Source organism: Syngnathoides biaculeatus, chromosome 23, assembly GCF_019802595.1.
Source record: "Syngnathoides biaculeatus isolate LvHL_M chromosome 23, ASM1980259v1, whole genome shotgun sequence".
NCBI classification, from domain to species: domain Eukaryota; kingdom Metazoa; phylum Chordata; class Actinopteri; order Syngnathiformes; family Syngnathidae; genus Syngnathoides; species Syngnathoides biaculeatus.
Genome location: NC_084662.1, coordinates 13,518,200 through 13,543,552, shown reverse-complemented (window position 1 = coordinate 13,543,552; position 25,353 = coordinate 13,518,200). Strand labels below are relative to the sequence as shown.

Genomic DNA, 25,353 nt, shown 5'->3' with positions numbered 1-25,353 from the left:
TCATTTCTAGTTTTCCAAAATAGATCCTACAAGGAGTACAAAATGTGCCATTACAGTGTACTGTATAGTTTAGTTTGCATCGTTGTGGTGGTACACTCTGTGTTGGCAGAGTGGATTCATTTCTGCATTGTATTGGTGACTGTGAGGGGTACTATCAATGTCCTCAGTTGACTGTAGTACTGCATTACGCTTGTGCCGCAGTGAGGCGCTTGATCGCGTTTTCTTACTTTCTGTGTGTCATCTGAGTCCTCGACCGCTTTATTCTCTGGTTGCCGCTGTTTCCGTGAGGTAGCCCAAGCGTGGCCACACCTCCTTCATCAATTTGGATAAATATATTGTAATTTCCAGCCTATAAGCCGCGACTTTTCTCGCACCCTTTCAACCCTGCGGCATATGCGGTGATGCGGCTAATTTGTGCTGTTTTTTTTTTTCTTCTAACGGCCGCAAGGGGGCGCTCGAGCGGAAAAGGTAAGAGCGAGACCGGTGGAATATATGTGCAGAGGAAGTGACTTTTATCGGTCTGGCCCTGTTAGCGCTGCACTAGCGTGTTACTGCCGTGACTGCGTGATTTTTACCATTATGTTTTTTTTTTTTTTTAACCCTGTTAACGCGGCAGCGTTAGCATTAGTGTTAGCGCGGCAGTGCTAGCGTTAACCTCTGTGTACCGTCTTTCTTTGTAAATATCTCGTGTGTCAATGTGGGCACTTGCGGCGTTTACACGGCTACGGCCTATGTATGTACCAAATGGTATTTCCTTTACAAATGTGCTGGGTGAGGCTTATAATCAGGGGCGCTCTGTAGGCTGGGAATTACGGTACTGGTTTTCTCCATCGTGACAAATGTGACGTTAACATGCAAAAACTTCACATTTGATTTTGTTTTGGTCATGAGATTGTGCCTTAACTTTGACTTTTCACCCTTTTTTTGACAAGGACAAAAAGACGACAATTGAATGTCATCCTGTCCCTTGATGCTTTGTCGAGTGTGAGAAATTCGGGTTACGTCACGTGGAGAAGAGCTATCGGTCGTGTCGCCACGTGAGTGTGAGGAATTCGAGTAGACCGGGGTTTCCCGTTTCACCTGTCAGTCAAATCGCGCTCCATTCATTTGGAAGGCGTTGACGGCTACTTCCCATTGTGCCCGTCAACGGAAACGCACCTCGCGAACGCGCCGCTCGATCGACATCCCGGCCCGCGTCGCGTAAAGGCCCGCTCGACCCCTGACTGCAAGCGAACCCCTGATCCCGCAGAGCCCCCGCCACACAGGACGCCATTAATAAAAAAAAAAGAAAAAAGAAAAAAAAATGGTTCTGGACGGGCGCCCGTTCAGCCGCGGGCATCAGCTGCCGGCTAGGCGACGTACGCCGACAGCTGCCGCCGCCTCTGTCGGGTTGTGTGCGGGGGCGTGACAAAAAAAAAAAAGAGAGAGCGAGAGAGAGTGATGGCAGCAGGAGCCCATCGGGGGCCGCTGGGACGGATCGGAGAGGCGCAGACGGGCCGAGTCATTTGGCTTGAAGCATATGGTGAAACTCAAGTGTGTAATTTAGCCGGGACTACGGGTGGCCCGGGGGTAGGCACACACACACACACACACACACACACACACACACACACACACAGTGACGAGATGTAATTTACCTGAGGCCAACGGGTGGGCCGAAGATCCCGTTCCACTCGTATCTTCAAAAAGCTCAAACACAATTCGCTGTTTCAGAAATGCCACTGACAGACAATTACAAATACAGTCAAATTGGGATTAAAATCATGCAGGATATATGCCACCGGTGTCAAACTCATGGCCCGGGGGCCAAATCTGGCCCACCGCCTGATTTTACGTGGCCCGCGAAGGCAAATTATGAGTAGCAACTTCCATGATTTAAAAAAATAAACAAATCTGTACGAAAGTTTTAAATTGACACATAATCGATAACATTGAGATATTGCAAGCAATATTATGTGCCCAAACAACAGCAATAGTTCAAAAACCCATTACCCTTGATTTGGGATTAAAAAAAAAAACTACCTTATAAATTTCATATGTAAATATGATGATGTGAAAGGTTTTCATGGTTTCAAATTCATAACGGCCCTCTGAGGGAAACTATATCTACAATGTGGCCCGTGACAAAAATGAGTTCCACACCCCTAATATAAGCCATAAATGTCTAAATACAGGTTTGAGCCTCCTTTAAGAAACAACAGTTTCGGCCTTTTTTTGTTCGTTTGTTTTGTAAATAACGTGATTAGACGGGGCGGCACGGTGGATCAGCTGGTAAAGCATTGGCCTCACGGTTCTGAGGTCTCGGGGTCGATCCCGGACCCGCCTGTGTGGAGTTTGCATGTTCTCCTCTTCTCTGCGTGGGTTTCCTCCCGGGCACTCCGGTTTCCTCCCACCTCCCAAAAAACATGCAACATTAATTGGACACTCTAAATTGCCCGTAGGTGTAATCGTGAGTGCGGCTGTTTGTCTCTGTGCCCTGCGATTGCCTGGCGACCAGTTCAGGGTGTACCCCGCCCCGTTGACAGCTGGGATAGGCTCCAGCTCTCCCGTGACCCTCGTGAGGATAAGCGGCGAAGAAATTGGATAGATAAGCCAAAAATGTCTAAATACAAATACTAAACCCAAACTGGTTTGAACCTCCTTTGAGAAACAAGTTTTGGTTTTTTTTTGAATAACGCGATTCGACGCTCATCAGGGGAAACCTGCGCGACCCGCCTACCGATCCCACGCCGAGCGTGAATGAAGCGTATCCGGTTTCCCGAACAAGACGGGCCTGTCCCAGACGTTTACAGTTGGGGCTGGTTGAGGTGTCTTGTCTGTGAATACTGATACGATACTTTATGTGTGTGCGTGTACGGAGGGGGGTGAAATACTGTATATATGTATGTATGGCTGTTTGATCTACTTTTCTATCCGGGCGGGGGGCTTTAACTGCTCCCCAGGTGCAGAGAAGTCAACCTGAGGGCATGAGAGGCACACACACAATTTAAGCCCTCTCGCTTTTTTTTTTTTTTTTTTTTTACGCACATGCTCGTACAAGAACTTTCCTCGAAGCAGTAACTGCGCGCTTTAAACTGGTTTACCAGTCGCTTATAAAGACTTGGCAGAACGCCGCGGGATAAACATCCCGCTTCGCCGCCTCTGCACGTGAACATCAGTGTGGAGCGTTAAAAAAAAATAAAATAAAATTAAGACAGTGTGGTGGAATGACAACATGCCGCGGGGTTTACTGTACACAAAAGCAGCTGGCCAGAGACTTGTTTTTTTTTTTTTTTGTGCCGTTGGAGCGGTGGGACAGGTGAACCGTTTGGGGGGGGGGCCAAATAGGCCGCCGCGCGCACGGCTACGCGAAAAGGTTTTTTCACAACGTTAACCGCCGCAACAGATCATCGGCCCGCTTTGCGCATCTCCGAACTGTGCGGTCCGTAAACGAGCCCGGCAAACATCTGCCGCTCCCGTATTAAAGGTCCGTTTTCTCCGCGTCTCGTCCTGTAATATGGAGAAATTGAGAGCGCAGGGAGTCAGTCATCGGGGTGTTTATACGCACGTTCGCCGAGAGCAGACATAACATCAGGAGACTAAGTGTTTTTTATACCGGGCGAGTGACGCGCTAACATACCTTCTCGACACCGCAACTTTCCATCCACAACAGTAAAACACTACTGGGTGTCCTTGGTGCGTTTGCGCTGGATACCGCCGCGCACTTTCCCCCCTGACTCTTTACCGCTTTACAGAGGGAAATACATGAAATCTCAAACTTGGACTCAAAGGTTTCTTTAAGGGTAGTTGCGCTATGAAAGCACTGAGCTCACTTTTGTTGATTCTAGTGCAAAAAAAATAAAAAAAAAAACTGGCACGGGTTTCCCTGCAAATACAACAGCTGACTGTGTTTCAAGCGGATGTGAAGGGAAACAGTGCCACCTAGCGCCATGACAAGACTTACTTTATGTGTAAAAACAACAAAAACAGAAGTCTGGCTATGGTGTTGAGTGGCATTTATTATACAATACCTGCATGTGTGTAAAGATACATCTTTGAGGAGCTCCACATAATCAGAATCTCATTCGGTTCTCTTGAGTCATTGGGGCAATTCGAGCTCTCAGGTAATTTTCAACTTGCTCGTCTCCCGCTGGATCTCGCTGGAGATCTGCTCCTCGATCTTGGAGGTGTCGTACTCGCGCAGCATGTCGTACTCCAGCCAAGGCATCGCCCACCTCTGAACGTACTCCATCCCGGCCGGCGACACGGACAGGTCAAAGCGGATGCCCTGGATGTTGAACTTGGGCCGCTCCCAGCGTTTGGACCACGGCTTCGGGCGCATCTTCACTTTGAGCTGGGGGAGGGGACGCACAACCAGAGAGGGATGAAAAAAATATCTCAAATACAGTGAAGAAAGTAAGTATTTGAACACCCTGCTATATTGCAAGTTCTCCCACTTAGGAATCATGGATGGGTCTGATAAGCAGAATAAGTATTGGAACACTTGTCTATTAGCTAGAATTCTGACCCTCAAAGACCTGTGAGTCCGCCTTTAAAAGTCCACCTCCACCTCATGTATTATCCTGAATCAGAGGTCCTTAGCTGTCCACCCCATACAATCAGTAAGACTCAAACCTGTAACATGGCCAAGACCAAAGAGATGTCCAAAGATACCAGGGACAAAATTGCACAAATCCACAGGACTGGAAAGGGCTACGGAGAAATTGCCAAGCAGCTTGGTGAAAAAAAAGGTCCACTGTTGGAGCAAACATAAGAACATGGAAGAAGCTAAACATGACTGAGAGGAGCCCCGTGCAAGAAATCATCTCGTTGGGGTCTCAATGATCCTTAGAAAGGTGAGGAATCAGCCCAGGACTACACGACAGGACTTGGTCAATGACCTGAAAAGAGCTGGGACCACCGTTTCCAAGGTGACTGTTGGTAATATACACCAAGACGTCACGGTTTGAAATCAGGCATGGCACGGAAGGTTCCCCTGCTTAAACCAGCACATGTCAAGGCCCGTCCTAAATGTGCCAGTGACCATTTGGATGATACAGAGGCGTCATGGGAGAAGGTTTTGTGGTCAGATGAGCCCAAAATGGCACTTTTTAGTCATAATTCCACTAACCGTGTTTGAAGGAAGACGAATGATGACTTCCATCCCAAGAACACCATCCCTACTGTGAAGCATGGGGGTGGTAGCATCATGCTTTGGGGTGTTTTTCTGCACATGGGACAGGTCGACTGCACTGTATTCAGGAGAGGATGACCGAGGCCATGGATTGTGAGATTTTGGGGAACAACCTCTTTCCCTCAGTCAGAGTATTGAAGATGGGTCGTGGTTGGGTCTTTCAACATGACAATGACCCGAAGCACAGAGCCAGGAAAACCAAGGAGTGGCTCCGTAAGAAGCATATCAAAGTTCTGGCGTGGCCTAGCCACTCTCCAGACCTAAACCCAATAGAAAATCTTTGGATTTCCATGTTTCTCAGCGACAGCCCAGAAACCTGTCTGATCTAGAGAAGATCTGTGTGGAGGAGTGGACCAAAATCCCTCCTGCAGTGTATGCAAACATGGTGAACAACTACAGGCAAACGTTTGACCTACATTGGTTTTCTCAGGTGTCCAAATACTTATTTGCAGCCGTATCACACAAATGAATCGTTAAAAAAAATATCATACATTGTGATTTCTGTATTTTCTTTTTAGATTCTCTCTCTCACAGTGGCCTCGATGATTTCTAAGTGGGAGAATATGCAATATAGCAGGGTGTTCAAATACTTATTTTCTTCACTGTAAATATCCCTTTGAACTGGGAAGGTTGGCAGTGATTTTAATGTTGAGGTAATAAAAAAACCAAACAAATATGACAGCGATGTAACATGAACTTGAGCTGAAGCTGGAAAAGCCCCCCCCCCCCCCTCACCATATTGACTGGCACCTCTCCGGTGGGGGAGATGGGCACGGGCTTCATTTCGGGATCCACGGTGCTGTACTCCGGCAGGGCGTCCCTCAGGTACATCAGGTTGTCATCCAGCCGCTTCTCCAGCTTCAGGATCTGGATCTCCTGGATGCGCGGGTTGTACAGCTCGTAGCAGATCTCCACGCCTGGAAAACCCGCCCGGTCAGGTATCATTCGCCGGTTTTGGTTTTTTGGGAGGAAAAGCGGCAGGTGGGTGTGGTTCAAAATGAAGTCACCTTGATTATTGATGATGTTCCTCAGGACAAAAGTTGCTCCGAGACCCTTCCCACCCCTCTGGATGCATATGCCAACAAAGCGGTTTGATTTGCCACTGGCATTCGGGTCAGCCATGGTCACGGCAAGTATGCTGCCTATAAAATTAGCGCGACACGTGAGCGTAGTAATGCCGTTGACGTGTTTTACGGAGCTGCTGACGGCGGTGACGTACCCACGTAGAATTCCGGAAGGTTGATCACAGTCCTCCTGCGGATCATGTCTTTCCTCTCCATGTAAAACTTCACCGGGTTTGTCCTCTGACGGGGTGGGACGAACTCCGGGCTCAGGAACCTATCGTATCAGACCGGCAAATCCGTCCCACAAGAACTCTTGAGTTTTGATTTTAATCATTATTGTCCATCTTTTGCTTATAGAAAGAAATAACTATTCAACTCGTGGATTGCTTTTTTTGTTCAGAAGCTGCAAAAAAAAAAAGAAAAATCCCCTTGCAGACTTGAGTAATGTACTAAACATTTATGGGCATTAAAATAGCGACTAGAAATTTCCTCTGCTACCTGGCTCCTGTTTAGATGCCCTTGAGCAAGGCACCAACCCCTAGTCTAAACTCAGTTTGCAACCTTTACTCTTGGGTACGTTTCATCACGTTTTGTGTTGTGTTGAAACATGAAATAAACATAAATTCAACGTCCCTCTATCTGGTATTATAATCTATTCAACAAATTAAATAAACTTCTTAGGTAAAATTACAAAAAAATTGTCTTAAATTAGGCGGCACTGTGGCTCAGTTGGTAAAGCGTTGGCCTCACAGTTCTGAGGTCCCGGGTTCCATCTCGGATCCGATTCTCGGGAGTTTGCACGTTCTCCCCCGTACCTGCGTGGGTTTTCTCCGGGTACTCCGGTTTCCTCCCACATCCCAAAAACATGCACCATTAACTGGACACTTTAAATTGCCCCTAGGTGTGATTGTGAGTGCGGCCGTTTGTCTCTATGTGCCCTGCGATTGGCTGGCAACCAGTTCACAGGTGGGATAGGCTCCAGCACCCTCCCCCGCGACCCTTGTGAGGATAAGCGGCAAAGAAAATGGATGGATGGATGTCTTAAATTAGGGGCGGATAACATACTTGCGCAAAGCTGCCACACTCTGCGTCTTATCGACGATGACGGGCTTGGGTGGAGGGGTGAATGTAGGCGGCCGCCCGTCGTCCTTTTCCGCAGCCGGACAACACTCGGACGTGGACAAGAACCCTGAAAACGAGAAGAGATTAAAAAAAAATGAAAACGTCCCGGTTATTTAACATTAACTTTCAATTTTTAGTGCGGTGGTTAAGCACGGTGAGCAACATTTCCTTTTAGTTGGACCACGTGGAAGCACAAAGACAATTTTCTGCGAATAATGTGTATATTACTGCTACGTATAAGTAATAAACTTACGTTCATTTCGGAGTTGTGTACTTCTTAACGATTTGAAGGAAAATAGATATTTATGGAAGGCCTTTACGGAGGCTGCCATCTTTGACCTTTTTGTTGTCGCAAGCCTTGTACGGAAGCCTCGTTGGACCATAGATATAAAATGAGTTAACTGCAATGTACTTTACAAACCACAAGATGGCGGAATAGTTATTGAAATTTGGTCTACACTCGTTTAGCTAGCTACAATAATGGAGAAAAATGATGAAAATTGATGGGAAAATGTTCTTTTGTAGGTGTTGTTTGTGGATAATTTTACATTATTTATTGATTTGACATTCTTAACACGTATTCGTGGGGGTATTTTGTTTTTAATTATTGTTTTAAAACGAGTAAGCCAATGGAAACCCTGCATTTACCGTCTCAAAATACTATATTAGAAACATTTACAGTACAACTGGTTTAATACAGCAGTTAAGCAAGAATTGCCATAAAAAAAGTGTTTAATAAATTAGCATACTACATAGATTTGACTTAAAAAAACACACAGAAGACACAACTTTTTAAAGAAAATTGATTGCTAACACTAAATGCTCAACCTGAACCTTGTTTAAGTTGTTTATTCAGTTTTAAATCAAAATAGAAGCATTAAAAAAAAGGGAAAACAACTGCGCACTTCTGTCCAGTTGGATCTGCAGGTGTCGGGACTCATGCAGAGGGGGGCGACAGTGCTCCAGGTGGGCTGCCACCATCTCTACCACCGCCACCAAAGTGAGTTCAAAGAAGGGGTGGGGAAAAAAACCGTGCAGCTGCAGTCTGGAGGAGGAAGAAGGAGAAGAAGAACTGATCCATCCCGGTCTCAGGAGCTTTTTTTTTTTTTTTTTTTTTTGTAGCGTGAAGTGAGTGGTGGGGTGGGGGGGGGGGACACTGAACGTCTCATGTGCGCCACTGGGAACCTTCTTTTCCGTGCTGCTGCTGGTGTTTCTTCGGATGCGGACTTGCTGGTGCCAAGCGGGATCTCACATGCACCTTTGAGGCTTCAAGGATGTTCCAGCTCGATGGGACTCTGCCAGCCGTCACGTATGCGCTCCTGTTGGGAATAACGAGCCTGGCAGTCGTCTGCGATCGCTCCAAAGGCTCCTCGGACATCTCAGGTCCAAGCAAGCTTTTTCTTTACTACGATGTTGTTGTTGATTGTTTTGGTGTGTTCCCCCCCCCCCCCCCAACCACTTTTGAAACACTCAACTGACTTGTTTATATGCTGCGCAACAGTTTGGGTGTATACTAGTGGAGCGATCGCGCATCAGTTTACATGTGCGCCATTGACATCTTTTAAAAGTCAGTTTGAATCGCATGTGCCAGATGCAGCTCGCACTTTTTATTTATTTATTGCCTTATACATACTGAACACGTGGAAACACGTTATTGCAAATATGATTTATCATTCATCTGGCACAGTCCAGTGTGGCGGAGAAATATGTTAGAATCGTACAGGACATGTATGAGGACAGCAGAATAGTGGTGAGATGTGCCCTATGTGTATCAGAAGAATTTAAGGTGGAGGTGGGAATGCATCAGGGATCCGCTCTGAGCCCCTTCCTGTTTACGGTAGTAATGGATAGGCTGGCAGATGAGGTTGGACTGGATTCCAATGGATGATGTTTGGAGATGATATTGGATCTGCAGGGAGCAGGTGGAGGAACAATTAGAAAGATGGAGGCATGCAATGGAAAGAAGAGAAATGAGGATTAGCTGAAGTAAAACAGAATATATGTGCGTGAATGAGAAAGGTGGAGGGGGAAGAGTGAGGCTCCAGGGAGAAGAGATAGCGAGGGTGGATGACTTCAAATACTTGGGGTCACAAATACAGAGCAATGGAGAGTGTGGTAAGGAAGTGAAGAAACGGGTCCAAGTGGGGTGGAAGAGTTGGCGGAAGGTGTCTGGTGTTCTATGTGACAGAAGAGTGTCTGCTAGGATGAAGGGCAAAGTCTGTAAAACAGTGGTGAGGCCGGCCATGATGTGCGGATTAGAGACGGTGGCACTGAAGAGACAACAGGAAGCAGAACTGGAGGTGGCAGAAATGAAGATGTTGAAGTTCTTGCTCGGAGTGAGCAGGTTGGATACAATTAGAAATGTGCTCATTAGAGGGACAGCCAAAGTTGGTTGGATCGAGAGGAAGACCAAAGAGAAGGTTAATGGATGTTGTGAGGGAGGACATGAGGACTGCGGGTGTTAGAGAGGAAGATGCACGAGATAGGCTTAGATGGAAAAAGATGACGCGCTGTGGTGACCCCTAATCGGGACAAGCCGAAAGGAAAAGGAGGAGAAGAAGAATCATCTGGCACAGAATGATTTAGGGTGTCATTTTTAGCTCATACACTAAATACAAATAATGACCAATCTTGGGACTTTAACTACATAGAATACATATTTGGTCAGTGTAAGTTTTTCAACTTCAGTTTCAAATGTTTGTTTTCTTCTAGTTCCCACAAGCATATGTTAGATTCATTGAAGACTCGAGGTGTGAATATGAGGACGAATGGTCGTTTGTCGCAACTGCGACTGGCTTGGCCCCAATGTCAGCCGAGGACGTGATAGAAAATGGATGGAGAACTGTTCATGTTTTTACTAAATGAAAGCATTTGGCCCGAAGGAACCGCAGTTCTAAGGAGTATCTCAAAAGTATGTTGACGCAGTGACGTAGCTGTCAAGGTATACAATAAATCTAGATAACATCTTACATACTCGGGTAAAGATCCTTTGCAGTCAAAGCTGCCGTCAGTTCGGTTTTCGGTAAGTGAAAAGTGTGCTGACGGTGAGATCGAGATCAGAATTTTCAACTTATTAAAAAACTTTTTGATTGGCTGCACTTTACACTGCCTGTTTTGCTATTTCCAAGTATTGCGATCGCTAGCTTCACCTTCGTTTACCGACTTCTCACAAAGCAAAAGGGACAGTTGCCCATTTTGCCCTATCCTGGTCTGGTTTGCTGGAACTCAAATTTAAGGCGGTAGAATTTCACCTAGACTGAGGTTTCTCCAGAGGTAGTTTTTAGTTCCTGTAGGTGTCATGAAAGGCAACCCAGTACTTTGCGTATATGGCGTACTGCGTCTTTCTTTATAAGTTGACAGCGAAGTACAACACAGACTGTACTATCAAAAGGAGATAAACAACATCTAAATCTGGTTAAAGTGTTACCAGACGGACTTATTATCTAAAGAAGGTCCTGACCCTTTCAAACAATGCCTCAGTGTAGTGTGTGTATAAATATCCTTCGGTTTGCGTTGGACGCCTGTCAAAGTCCATAAACAAGCGAGTTCATAGAAGTGGGTGAAGTTTGCCAATTAGCTGAGCGCGACATCGTGCGTGCGAAGGCTTGACGGAATCTGCGGGCTTTTGCAGTTCGTCTCTTGAGAAAGTCTAGCGGATCAAAAATGGAGGAGGCAAATTTAGCTAATGAGCCCCTGTGTTGCATTAACGGCTGTTTGTGAGCCCGAGGCAGGTCTGGGGCTTTTGTTTACCGTGTCATAAAATCGAAAGACGGCTTTGTTGCCGGTGTTAATTGGTCTCTAATGGTTCTAATGGTTGGAAAATGCACTTCCTGGGAGCGCATCCGTGTTGCACGCCCAACATCAATTATTGTATTGCCGCAAGAGCTTTGACGTCAGGCTTGCAACGAAAACAAAACAAAAAACGGTAAACAGGCTTCCCGCGATTGCAGGTTTGTCGGTTTTGCCGCCGACAAGGCGATTGGCTTATTCGAAGGGAAGTTAAATTGAGTAAGAAGTGGAAAGTGTTTTAGAACAGCTGATTACAGTTTTCCCCCCAGAGTTGGTTTACCAATGCTTACAGGCTCAGACGTGATTATTTCAAACCTTTGCCGTAGTCCAGAATTAGGGAGTAGAAATCGCAGCTTGGGGGGAAGACATGTGTTCTGCAGAGGTCCATTGTTTGCCTGGTTGGTTACATTGGTACGAGGTCAAATCCGCTGATATTTGGTGTTGTTGCTTCGAATGCCCAACTTTAAAATCACCGAGCCATGTAGTCGATGCCCTACGCCCTCCGTACCGGACATTATGCGGGAAATGCAGACCCGCCATCAATAGCTAATGGACGGCGATAAACCGGACTCCCCCGGCGTATGTCGAGGACAAAGACGGTCCTTCTTGCTGCCGTTCTTGACCAGCCGGAGTCTCCCCGTGGAGCGAGCGTTGCGGTGACTGACAGTTGCTGTCGGGCAGGGTTCCGAGCGGACGTGGCAGGTCCAATTTCTGTCAGACTGATCAATCGGACCGTTGGGTCGGTGGTGGTGAACAGGCATGTTTTAAGTGTGTCACCTACCTAGTTAACCATTCGTCCATCCGTCCGTCCGAGCCAGGGCAGGATGTCGGTGAACTTAAGCCATCGTTGTTTGTGTGACACTTCCAAATGGCTCCGGCGAATTCTGTTTTTGTGTCGCTGTCTCTTGTCGCAAAACCCCATTAACCCCAGTCAATGGGTTGTGAGGGTTCTGGGGGGGGTTTACTGAGCTCTTCGCGTAGGAACCGTGAACGTGTTTCATCACCTCGTCAAACACTCGACTCGGAGATACTCATAAAAGTCATACAACCAACTCCATTTAGATTAGCTGGTGTGTATACAGTGAGGAAGAAAAGCTTTACATGAGTTTCACCGCTGTTTCACATTCGGACTGTAATTAAACAGGCTTATAAGTTTTTGTCACTGGCATTTGCCAGTTCATTATTACCTTGCGTTACTGAGTTGCATTCACTGCCTGTGGGACTCTGCGCTTCTACGTGTGAGTTAGAGTAACCCTAGTCACAGCGATTCTGCGCCTTTTAGTTTGATCCTGTCCTGTTGAGTTAGTTAGTTTGCTTCAGAGTTATCGAACTCGTGCTGTATGTCTTTTGGATCCTGCCTAGCCTAGCGTTTCTGTGCCTCTGCCTTGTCGGACTGCTACACCGTGTGTGACCCAGTTTTCGGAATAAATTACATTAAACATTATGCCTCTGCCTCAAAGTCCTGCATTTGGCTCCGCCCCCACTCCGGAGGTTCCTGACATAAAGTATAGAGAATAGATCTGTTGTTAAGTTTTCCATGTGGGAAAACGCCCGTCAAATTTCAAACGCCATCACTAACATAACTTTACATCCAAATCCATTCCTTGATTTAGGCTATAACCAACCTTTCATTTGTCAGGGTCTTAAAATCACGCCACAAGAGTTGATACATACATTTATTAAGTCCCCTTTACCATCTAGTGGAAGGGAGGTTAGGGTTAGTAATTAAATTTTTCTGCCTGTCACTGGCACGGATAGATGAAACTGAAATACGTCTGAATCTGCAGATCCATTATTTGCAATTAACAATTTTCAAGCCAATGAAGTAAAATTGGAACATTTTGTTTTGAAATATTTCGCATGAAGGTTAAAAAGAAACAAACCCTCTTCACAGTAGTTGACCTGCAATTATAATGCACGCCAAGACAGTACTGTAATTTCCGGCCTATAAGCCGCGACTTTTTTCACACGCTTTCAACCCTGCGTCTTATGCGGTGATGCGGATAATTTGTGCATTTTTTCTAACGACTGCAAGGGGGCACTCGAGCGGAAAAGGTAAAAGTCAGACCAGTGGAATATATGTGCCGGGGTAGTGACTTTTCCTGGTATTTTTTTTTTAAACCGGCCCTGTTAGCGCTGCGGTAGCGTGTTGCTGCTGTGTTACTGCCGTGTCTGAAGGATTTTTACCGGTATATTTGTTTTTAACCGGCCCTATTAGCGCCGCGCTAGCGTGTTACTGCCACATCTCAGTTAGGTATGTTTTTTTTTAACCGGCTCTGCTAGTGCTGTGCTATCATTTTGCTAATGTGTAGCTGTCGCGGCTGGGTTTTTTTTTTTAAGAAGCCCCATTTCTGCTACCTTGTTGTTGCTATGTTAAGCTAAGGTAAGGTATTAAAAACTGTGAAGACTCTTTCTATGTACTATCTTTCTTTGTAAATATCTCGTGTTTCAATGTGGTTTTCGATGTGGGCACTTCTGGCTTTTACACAGGTGCGGCTTATGTATGTACCAAATGGTATTTCCCTTACAAATGTACTGGGTGAGGCTTATAATCAGGTGCACTCTGGACGCCGGAAATTACGATAACTGGGTAAATCAATTAATAGACACATTTACACACATGGAAGCCAACTTTTCTTTTCTTTTTTTTCTCAATTTTCACCATCATTTTCAGAAATACGCCCATTCCAGGACCCAAAATGCTGCTCTTGTGTAAACAGACCCCACATTATTTCCCTGTTCCGTTAAAAAGGGTGTGGAAACGGCCCCTTAATCCACTCTAATTTTGAGTGCCGCTGGACGAGGGTTAACACGCTGACCCCCCACGCTCGCTTCTGCACGACCCTGCCCCCTTTCACTCCAACACACTTCATTTTTCTCCCAACTGGTTTGCCTCTCTGGGGCTGGCCACAAATGCGGTGTGTGTGTGTGTGTGTGTGTGTGTGTGTGTGTGTGTGTGTGTGGGCCAGGTGAGCTCCATCTTAACAAACAGAATCTCTGACTTGTTTTGTCTAGCTCACTCCAGGCAGACAGTGAGGCGGACAGCGAAGGGCTGACATAAAAACGCTTTGCTCTTTGTCTGAACACACATTGGGGATGGCTCTTTCCTCACGGGCAAATTTACTTCTTAGGAAGTTCCAGACGTTAGATGACATCATTGTTTACGTTTCCTTATCGGCGTAGTGACCAGCAAGATACGTAAAAGGCAGTTTGTGGACATACAGGGCTGTATTTTCCCGCAGTCCAATCCGAAGCAAATCTGGTTTGGAATCTGTTACGTACAAAAGAACCCAAATCCGTGTGTGGCTCATAAACAAAAAAATTCACAACAAAGGTGCCTTTAAGTATCTATGCCAGAGACAAAGAGTGATAAGCAAAAGAACTACGTCAGGGGTCACCAATGCGGCGCCCGCGGGCGAATGGTCGCCCACGAGGATCATATAAGGTGCCCGCGAGGTATGTTCTAAAAATCCCATAGGCCACAAATTGTGACTATTATTTGTGCTTTAAATTCTGAGTCTGACTTGCTTACGTGAATTAAAATGTCAAAATACCTGTAATGTCATTTACTACAATAAATTAAAACGAAAATATTTTATGTACGCGTAATGAAATGAGTCTGAAATTTGCCGCAAACAGGTCACGTAGCCCTTCATACGATCGGTGCTCACGAAGTAGCCCTCAGCCTCAAAAAGGTTGCTGAGCCCTCAACTACGTCAAAACAGGATGGAATGAGGATTTGTAGTTCCTGTTTCAAAATCACTTATTTTAATGATGTTACAGTATGTCATTAAATTTGCTGGGACTTAAAAAAAAGAGATCAATTTATTGAAGTAAGTAATAGTAAATTGAATTTGAAATGCCACAGAAAACAGGATTTGAATTTGAAATGTATAAGGCACACCCCCAATGAATGGCCTATTTTAAAAGTTTCCCCATGTATAAGGCGCACCGGATTATAAGGCGCACTGTCGACTTTTGAGAAAATTAAAGGCGTTAGTGCGGAAAATACGGTAAAGTGAACACCCAGCCAATTGCAGTTACGCTTTCTTAGTCACGTGATGTCACATACTAAGAAAGCGGAACTGGATTGGCTGGCTGTTTGGTTCTGACCTTAGTAACGCTGCCTGGTGGCGCGGACGGTGAATTTTAGACAGCGAATTGTAGCAACTATTGAAAATGTGATCAGTTTATGTTTCAAATTCAAATCCTGTTTTCTGTGGCATTTCAAATTCAAATACTGGTGGCACTAATTTACTTCCATATCAATTACTCCTGGGCTAATTTATCCAAATATGAACCAACCCACGGGCAAGTCAGGTAATGCCCACGACGTAGACAACTATAATTTTAATTCTAAATCCAAGTATTTGGATTGCATGTACAACCAGAAACCCAAATACAGTTTTTGTTACAGTTGTAGTGTGGGTGCATCTTTGTGATGTGTGTGTATTTGTGTAGAACAAATAATAGTGTCAAAGGAGTTCCGCCCTGTGGGCATAAGCAGCAGACATTGCACCTGTGTGTGAGACAAAGGGCCATTGAATTGCGATGTGGAGCCAACTGGAGTCAATATTCTTTTTTTAATTTTTTTATTTATACTTTTTTTTTCTAAGCCCTGCACGCAGAGCGATTTAACCATTTACTGAAATGTATACGGTTCAGCTCGTTTTTTTTTTTTTACAGTATCAAAGGTGTAATCTGCATTCACGAGTCAATCTAATGGACATTCCTGAGTGAAAAGGCGAAGCATGTGAAAAGAACCGCCTTGAGATGATTAATGTGGAAATATCTTGGACGGGGGACGCGCCTCAAAGCTTTTTGTCAATGGAGTCAAGTCCGGGCACACAACCCCCATTAATTGTGCGGCAATCAAAGTCGCTGGTTAGTTGTGCTGCCGTTGACAATAATCTATGCGTGGGATGGCACCACTTCCTGGCTGAACTAATGCTAATTGAATTGCCTCCTCCCCAAAAAAAAAAAAAAAAAAAAAAAAAACTTGCCTATTTTTCACATATTGTGGAAACAGTTTTATTTACAAGGTTTTTTAATTTACTATTTGAATATATTTGTTGAGGCGGCACAGTGTATAAAGCGTCGGCCTCACAGTTCTAAGGTCCCGGGTTCGATGCTGGACCTGCCTGTGTGGAGTTTACATGTTCTCCCCGCGCCTGTTTGGGTTTCCTGCGGGCACTCTGGTTTACCTCCCACATCTCAAAAACATGCAACATTAATTGGACACTCTAAATTGCCCCTAGGTGTGATTGTGAGTGTGCCTGCTTGTCTCGATGTGCCCTGCGATTGGCTGGCAACCAGTTTAGGGTTTACCCTGCTTCGTGCCCGTTGACAGGCTCCAGCACTCCCTGCGACCCTTGTGAGGATAAGTGGAGGATTAGACACTCTAGGTGTGATTGTTTGACTGTCGTCTGTCCCTATGTGCCCTGCGATTGGCTGGCAACCAGTTCAGGGTGTACCCCGCCTCCTGCCCATTAACAGCTGGGATGGGCTCCAGCACTCCCCGCGACCCTTGTGAGGATAAGCGGCTAAGAAAATGGATGGATGGAAAATATGTGTTGCTTTTACATTTCTGAAGAGAATCACTATAATGACGCTACAAGTTGGTTTTGCTATTTTTGTTCAATCATATTTGATGCAATGTTTTTTTTTTAATTTTTGGGGGGGTCTGGAAGATGATGGCGTGCATCCTTTTCAGACTTAAAATCACATGAAAACTGTAACCAGCATGGCACGGTGGCACAGCTGGCATGTTCTCCCCGTGGCTGCGTGGGTTTTCTCCGGGTACTCCGGTTTCCTCCCAAATCCCCAAAACATGCAATATTAATTGGACACCCTAAATTGCCCCAAGGTGTGATTGTGAGTCTCTATGTGCCCTGCGATTGTCTTGCAACCAGTACAGGGTATACCCCGCCTCGTGGCCGTTCATAGCTGGGATTGGCTCCAGCACTCCCCGTGACCCTTGTGAGGATAAGCAGCTAAGAAAATGGATGGATATACTGCCAACAAGCATTTTCCGTTATTAGCTCCTACCACAACCCTAAACGCTAACCCTAATAAATAGATAAATCAATAGATGTTGAAATGACAATAAATAAACAATTGCACTTGTTTATGTCACCCATTTGTTTGTTATTGACGCGCCGTGTGGAAATTTGACTTTGTTTTCTGCTGAAAAGCGATTGTGAAGCAAAGCTGTCGGTTGAACTTGCCCTCTCTTGCAAGCCGAACGTCACGCCGAGCCAAGACAAACTAGCGAACCTGCGAGGGAGATTCTTGAGTGACACGCCAAGCATCATGCGGCCAAGTCATCGTCCTATTTTCATAATAAATGCAATAAATTAGAAATGCGAGCCATCGATGACCCTCGCGCGCTGAACGCCATATTCCAAAATGTATTTAAATAGCGCGGATTTGCGGCGTCTCTTAATTAGAAAGAGTTGTCGTGTGTTGAGGACGAGGCCGGTGGGCGTGTACACCAGCAATTATCTTCACATGTCATCCCCACTTAAGTGTGCTGTTGAATTATGTCCTCGCACACCCACGCTTTTTTTTTTTTTTTGCTCTCGTGTCTTGGAGACTCCTAGCATGCTTTGATGGCCTCCCTCCGCCACCGTATCATTTTCCACGATTCCTGGGAGCTGATTTATGTCCCTCACACCGGCCTTGATCAAACTCCGCCGTCCCTTAAGCCTTTTCCATAGATTTCGCCAAGCCCCCACGAGCATTGTGGACTGCAAGAATATTCTAGTTTCTGCAGTTTGATGAAAAGCTGGTGGGGTGGGGCGCGGGGGCATTCTGAACAAGGAGGCTTTGTACAGCCCCCCAACTGTGTCGCCCTGACAGTCTGCATTACAACACGCTACAGCAGCCGGCTCCCCCAAAGCAATGCTAATCTGTTGCTTTCTGGCCCTTCAGACCAGCTCAGGTAAGCGAGAGAGGCCTTCTGGGATTTCAAAACCAAGTGATGTGTGTGACGTAAGCAAATTGCTTGTGTCAATTCAAATCTTGGCCTCATCCCTTGCCAAGGTCAAACAAATACATGCAAAGACTTTGGATAGACTAATAATAACCATGTTGATTTACACTATTAGCTTAAAGGAAAAATCCAGCGCTTTGCATGAACAGTGTATCCTATAGGTCATGTAATATGTACCCTATTTTGACAATGTGATGCTAAATCCTCTCTCATTTAATAGTGTTTTGAGAAGATTTTTATCGACAATTATGAATTTTCAGGGGCGCCACCATTTTTGCAAATCACGTGATGTACGTGGGCATATGTAACGTGTACTATCCCGTTCCAAACGCTCGATTAAATGGCACACCATTATGCCCAGCGCTGAATTTGAGGATTTATCCTTATCTGATGAAGAAATAGCATTATCGGTTGATTGGAAAGACGGAGGAATACTTTCATACAGATTTGAACCTGTGGCTGTAATTAATGTTGAATGTTCAGATGATTCTTTGGGTGGAATGACGCCGAGTCTGACTACTCGGAGGCCTATCCGCGACTTAAGTGCGTAAACAGAGGCCCCGCTGGTTCTTTGAAGGGGAATGACGCGGAGTTTGACGAGCGAGCTCAGGCGGCGGGCCGCGAGCCGGGCTTCCAGGCGGCGGAGGCCTTTGGCCGCCTGGAAGCTCTGCTCGTGGCCCGCGACCACCCGCTTCATTAGCCCTGGACGCTGGAGCTAGGCTAAAGGCCTCCCTGAACGTTGAAGCTCGGCTCGCGGCCCGCTGTTGCAGCTCGAGGATTTAACATCACATTGTCAAAATAGAGTACATATTACATGACTTATGGGATACCCTGCTAATGCAAGCACTGGATTTTCCCTTTAAACAGCTTCTGTTCTGATGGTTAGGCTTGCTAGCTAGCTAAACATTGTCCACCATTGCGACAGTGAATTTCTTGGGAAGGGGATTCATCGTGAATCTGGAGAGAAAAAAGGAAAATGACAAAAACGGGGAAAAAAATTATGCTGTTTTTGTTGGTCCATCTGTTTGGAAACATATTGCAATCGTGTTAGCAAGAAAACAATAATGCTGATTCGACAACAAATAGTGAACTATTATCAAGAAATGGATTTCAACATGTCTTGGCAACACAGGTGTCAAAATGTGTCAGGTCGTCCGTTTGAGAACTATTCTGGTTCTTCTTGGCGACCTGTTTTGGCTTGTTGGAAGTTTTTCTCCTCTAAGTCCAACTGGCCGTGCTTGCAGATGACTTTTCTCTCCCTTGTCCACTCTGCGGATGTTCTATTGCTTGTTTTCACAGCGTAGGTTTTGTGTTAAGCTTGTTTTCCCGTTAAAGCTCATCCTTTCAGCTCTCGCCTACGAGCACTTTTTTTTTTTTTTAAATTTAAGTTAATACCTCCCTTTTCTTCACGGCGCATTCTTGGACCTTAAAAGGAGGCTGATTATTGCAGCCAGGCTCCATTGCTTTTTTTTGTTTTTTTTAAACTGGAGAAGCCTTTTCACCAATACTACCTTTTCCTGCACAGTGAATTCTATTTTTCCTACTTGGCGGCAAATCAAGAGACCAGTTTTTTCTCTATGTCCACATGAATATACATATTTGACAAGCATGCCACCATAACATTGAAACGTTGCTATTGCTGAGTTTTCTCTTTTGGGGTACTTTCTGGTTGAATTGTAATTAATGAAACAAGAATGAATTACATATTGTGTTTGTTATAGTATCTGTAAAACAACTGGTGAAATGGGCCTAATGTGTGTTGTATGTTTTGTAGCCTGACATTGACCTGCAAAGTTTATTTTAGGTCAATCAAAACAGTTTTTAACTCTGGTTTGGGGTGAGGATTTTCTTCATCTAATTTCCAAATGATTTAATGCTGCTCTTTTCCAAACCTACTTTGTGATTGGCCAATGAGGCCTCGGGCATTATAGCGAGCACCCATTGCATTTGCCTGAGCAAGACTATATTATATGAATTCTTCTGGAAATACCTCTTCCAATTAGATGAGATTAGATTGTTCGTGATAACTGATGTGTTGATCGCTAAGAATTTGGTCCATTCTGAAATGGACGTCATTCGAAACCATCAACGGTGACCGTTCCTGGATCTCGACTTTCTCCAGCCTCACGGTTCACGTGACCCCACCACCTATTGCTGGAGATCATCTCATTGTGAAGACGAGTGTTCCCGATGACAGCTCCATCTGTTCTTCACTTTGTGACCAAAGAGAGACAGATGCATCTTTCCGCTGCCAGCGTTGAGGCCATCTTGCATCCACGCTGTTCTCGCCGGTCATAAAAGTGACCATTAAAATGACGACTCGCTCTTTTCCTTGCACTTAAGCCTCATCCCTCTCTGCGTCTTGTCCTGTCGTCACATAGGCACGCTGGGACTCAGTCTGCTGGCGTCTGGATACGAATGCAGACACCATGCAGGGGCTGTTCAAGCCCTTATCCCTTTTCACCAGTGATAAGAACCCTCACAACGGACACGCACAGAGTAAAAGTGTCCTCTTGCAGCGTGTCCTTTGACCTAAAAGGGTCGTAAAGAGAGGCACGCGCTAAAGGAGGTCGCGGGAGGCCATGGGTACGACCTGAGTTTGGTTTACGGGTACTCCCCAGGGGGGGAAGTGTCCACTATCCAACTGTGAGGCCATCTCTTTGCCCCGGCAGATGTTCTGTGCTCCCCAGTATCACCCCCCGAGGATGAGCTTAGACAACGGACGTGATTCTCTCTTTATTGTGAGCCCTGTCTTGTTGCTCATGTCACTTGGGTGGCCTTTATTGTCAGCACACAAGCTGCATTGGTTGAAATGAAGGGAAGAAGGCTCACTGGGCACTCGAGTTCCTATCCAGAGGATGAAGCCTGAACCCCGCCTGACGTGTCTCTGACACTTCATCACTTCTGGTTATTCACTCCTCTGCTTTGTCTAGATTTCCTTGGATAAATTTGAAGGAATATTTTGAACTAGATTCAAAATGTTTAAGTCTATTTTACCAACTAATGAGGAGCGACAAACAAAAATGTGGAATTGCTGTTTTTTTTTTTTTTTTAAAGAAACGTTGCTGAAGAAGTGGAATCTTGTGAAGGAACAATGCTCTTTATTTTACAGATAACAGGATTACGCTAAAAACTACATATTTTTGCTAACTTTTCTGCAGGGTTTGCATGTTACGCTGTTAAAAAAAAACCTGTTCAATTAGAGTTTGGATTGACTTGAACGTTCTCTTTATACCATTTGAGTAGCAACGGAGTTCATAAAACAGTCCATGCCAAAATCAAAATCCCTGTTCATCCGTTTATGATGTCATCCTCCATCGAGTGGGATATATCTTGCCGAATGCAAAATGTGGATGAAGATCATTTTGTTTTGTTTGGTTAATGCTCTACTGAGTTCTAGTGGCGTTCTCCGTGGAAAAAGATGAAGAAGATACCGAAGAACTGGTCGCTTCTGACAGTAATATGGCTGGTTTACAGGATTACGCAAGAGTCCCCACTGTGGCAATGGAATATTCCACACCAGTGTTTGCAATGAATTAAGAATCATTCAAAGAAACAAAAACTGAGAACTGTACTACTTTCTTTCGCATTTCAGTTCTGCGATTGTAATTTTGTTTGTACCCTACATGCTCTAAAATGCCATCGGATTAAATAACGGTGGTGTTCAAACCTACCACAGTGCCTGTGTCATAATACCAAACTAGTGTCTCTAAAACCTAGGAGCTCGTCTGGCTCTTGGGTAGTGTTTGTTGTTCATGTCCAATGGTTCAGGTTTGTCTATGTATGTAGGAGTGCGTAGGAGTTGGAATGATAAGCCATCTGAAGCAGGAGGAAAGGATGTGGCAATCAGAGTGTTTGTGTTTGCACCTCTGGCTTGGATTACTTCAGACGCTCTGGCTCCGCTCTTCGCTTGTCGGGGGTTGGAACGCGTTGGCCGCTCTGCCGTTCGAATTAAGGGGACCACAATCAGCGGATATTGATAAAAACCAATGGGCCAAGCAGCCAGGTACTTTTAGAAGAGAGAGAGAGGGAAAAAATGTAACACGGGACATGTTGGAACAGCGAAGACTTGTGTCAACGGATTCGCAATCACACAATTGTCGTAAATGACTGAATCCACATGTTGTTTTCGGTTTGTTTGGCTTCGCAGATGTCATAGGAACTGGAACTTGAAACTGTACCTAAATTCACGGAGATTAAATTGTGGTGACTCATCTGGTTGCACGTGCAAAGGAGGATCCAAATTTAGACGAAAAAACTCCTGGGAAATTGAAAAAAATCCATCTAGTTCAACCTCCCATTTGTTCAGGGTTTGACTAAATTCCCTAATAATGTGAATATAACTTGTCTCTTCATGGGTCAAACTATGTACTTTCGGAGGTTCTGGTGTAAGTGTTGTTTCTATTGCATTTCTACTTGTTTTTGAAGCCGCTGTATTATCTGTTGTGGGGGGGTGGGGCATTAGTTAAGACTTAGTGCAAACTGTGAAATGCATTTTAAGTCGGTTTCCTGCCGAGAGAGGTGGGAGGTCTTTGTTGGTTCTGGGGAACAGGATCTGTGGTCCTCGGTGTGTTTGTGATCCAAAGTCCAAGAGCAAGACCATTGCTGGGGTTAAATTCAGAGGTAAGCCCCCTCAGCTGACCCCCCGCCCCTTTATAAGTGTGGCGACTGAATGTGCGTGGGCACAATTGAATGCGAATGAGATCTCATTCCAGCGGTCACTCCATGTGTCACCCAGTAATGCTGTCAACACTTACACCCAGCCCCCCCCCCAACCCGTCACACTTTGCTGTTTGTCCTTTGGCTCAATACGCCACCATGCACCGTGACCTAATTGGTTCTATGACTTTGACTCTCTGATAAGAGCTGATTTCCTTGCAAAGGACAGAAAAACATGCCGGGCTTTAACTTCACGAGTGAATTTTTATCATGTTCATAATGGTGGTCTAAAAGACCTCCTCGCCCCCGAAAAATTACAACGGATCACTTCGGGCATTCGATGTGAACTCAATGAAGTCTTAACTTCGGAAAAGGTCCTTTTCAGCACTTATATACACTCCTCACAAAACGTTTGGTCGAGTCTGCTTTTGGGTGAAATTTCGGGATCCACCTGAAAATGCAATCTCACCTTGGCCAGGTCCAACTGGTCAACATCTCAGCGGCAAAATACAGAACAAGTGACTCAACGAGTACATTTTTCCCAGTTCAATTAGAATTTATGTTTTTCAACAGTTATCTCCATGATTCATTTGACATCTTCAGATCAAGGCAAGAATTGGTCCGCAGTACCCCATCAAACAGGATGTGACGCGGTCGTAGCTCTTAGAATGTCCCACAGTGTCATCAGGCGGGTAGCAAGAGAGAGACTGGAAGAGTCACAGAAAGGTGTAGAAGTAGAGCATCTGTTCATGGATCAAACACCTGTTGGGGATTTTTCCCTTTCAGAACATAAATTGTGGAAAATAAAGAAGCAGTTGTTTATCGCAGGTCAAACTGAGTTCACCTGTCAAGCTGAGGGTGCATTTTCGGTCCATTTTGAACTGACCTTTTGTGAGCAATGCATTTATTTTACGTGCTGTCACTCTTCCCGGCAAGGTAGTATTTTCTAGCTGCGTTTTCTTCAGACATAAAAGCCACGGTAACGTTTGCAGCAGACGATCTCGGGCATTTCCCGTCCGCAGCATTCTTTGCAGCCACGTCGCAATCAATCCTTCACCCTACTCCAAAGCTAGCAAGCTAACGCACGTTTCCGCCGACGTGTGTACACAATCTCGGTTTTTCACGTAAGGCTCGGCGCCGCGCTTGAAAGCACTTGCCGTGAGCTACCCATTTACCCGCCCTAAGTAGTTTAAAAAGTAATCCGACCCCGACTTTGTCGAGTTTAACTGCCCCTGCAGAAAAGAAGGCTAATCCGAAACGCTGTTTGAGCAGAAAGGTGATTGTGGCGGTAAACAAAGGAATGCAGCGAATTTGAAGAATGTATCTATTTATTTTGGTGGTCCAAGCAAAATCATTTGCGCAAAATGTTGACTGCGTAGCCACGGTTTGCGTGAACGTTTTGGGTCTTTAGCGTGTCAGCACACCTTATCGGCGCGCCTCATTCAGCTCATCTATCGCTCGTTCGCATCTTTAAAGGGAAGTCGCGTCCGACCACGTCGGATTTTTAAAAGCGGCGGGGTTCCAGTTGTTTTATCTTCACGTCACGGCCGCGCTCTCGAGGCCTCGCAGAGCCGCTGCGGTCTGCGGGGAGAACTAATTAGTACAGGAGCTAAAGCCGCCAGTCCCGGCCTTTAGACCTCTGCTGCCGCATCCTATAAACTGCGGCCTTCCTCGCTCAGAAAGACAGAAGATCCTATTCGTTGAGCTCCAACTTTTCAAAGGGCGGTTTTTAGACAAAACACTTGAGGATCGAGTCGCCTGTACTTTCTGTTCATCCCTCGCTCGCACCTCCTCATCCCCGCCCTCCTCTTTGTCGCCGACACACGCCGTCTCTCATGTTGCCTCCGCGCTCCCCAGTAATCACCACTTGAAGGGAATTCCTCCGGCGGCGGCAGGCCTGCGGATCTGCTTTTCTGAAACATTTGATGGTTTTGACAGCTATAATTTGCTTAAAATAACACCAATAAAACTATGAAGCTGTAAATGCTTAAAAAAAAAACTAATGTAGCGAGATGAAACGCAACGCGGCCTTTGATTTTGTGGCTTTCGTGAACTTTGTTTTCGCCGGAATGCGATTTGAGGTCTTGTTACAAATATGTAATTATTATGTGCACTGGATCTATTTAAAAATGTTGAGCTCCCATTGATGCAGTGCGGAGTATCGCAAAATTACGGGATAATCACTTATGGGGTGTTAAACTAAAATAAAATCTTCTGATAAAGAGTTAACCATGCATGAGGTCATACAAATTGACCACAATTTTCTCGTCAGGCATGGATCGCAATTTTATTATATTTGATTCCACTGTATGGCAACTGGTTGGCAAGGTGGGTCAGCTGGTAAAGCGTTGGCCTCACAGTTATGAGGACCCAGGTCTAATCCCGGTTCCACCTGTGTGGAGTTTGCATGTCTCCCCCCGTGCCTGCGTGGGTTTTCTCCGGAAACTCCGGTTTCCTCCCACATCCCAAAAACATGCAAGATTAGTCGGCCACTCTAAATTGCCCCTAGGTGTGATTGTGAGTGTGTCTGTTTGTCTCGATGTGCCCTGCGA

The 25,353-nt window shown here is 45.4% G+C and overlaps 2 protein-coding genes across 8 annotated transcripts in view; one reads left to right on the top strand and one right to left on the bottom strand.

Annotated features, from left to right (window-relative positions):
* The window catches only part of LOC133496231 (protein eva-1 homolog A), a 295,444-nt gene that overhangs the window by 215,743 nt on the left and 54,348 nt on the right, over nt 1-25,353 (top strand). Inside the window, exon 1 of one of the 7 annotated variants that reach the window (XM_061811543.1) lies at nt 7,380-7,513. The exons of 5 other annotated variants lie outside the window; for them this stretch is intronic. Coding sequence is in view for 1 of the 2 variants with exons in the window: in XM_061811536.1 (XP_061667520.1) it covers nt 8,634-8,742 (109 nt within the window). In the remaining variant the exon portion in view is untranslated. Of the gene's footprint in view, nt 1-7,379; nt 7,514-8,516; nt 8,743-25,353 lie in introns of those variants that run through there. One more of the 7 variants, XM_061811536.1, reaches the window with a different exon arrangement.
* Nucleotides 3,979-7,755, bottom strand: mrpl19 (mitochondrial ribosomal protein L19). Its single transcript, XM_061811551.1, has 6 exons — nt 7,613-7,755; nt 7,303-7,426; nt 6,393-6,511; nt 6,181-6,315; nt 5,909-6,090; nt 3,979-4,333 (listed from the first exon to the last, which is right to left on the bottom strand). Exons 1-6 carry the CDS (start codon nt 7,740-7,742, stop codon nt 4,100-4,102), a joined length of 924 nt encoding a protein of 307 aa, XP_061667535.1. The 5' UTR covers nt 7,743-7,755; the 3' UTR covers nt 3,979-4,099.

Bases quoted from the DNA above. Each gene is read 5' to 3' on its own strand.
- mrpl19 (XM_061811551.1), bottom strand. From the start codon at position 7,742: ATGGTCCAACGAGGCTTCCGTACAAGGCTTGCGACAACAAAAAGGTCA. The intron at 6,316-6,392 runs GTACGTCACCGC...CTAATTTTATAG, and splicing joins CCTTCCGGAATTCTACGTGG to GCAGCATACTTGCCGTGACC. The intron at 4,334-5,908 runs GTGAGGGGGGGG...CCCCTCCCCCAG, and splicing joins GAGAGGTGCCAGTCAATATG to CTCAAAGTGAAGATGCGCCC.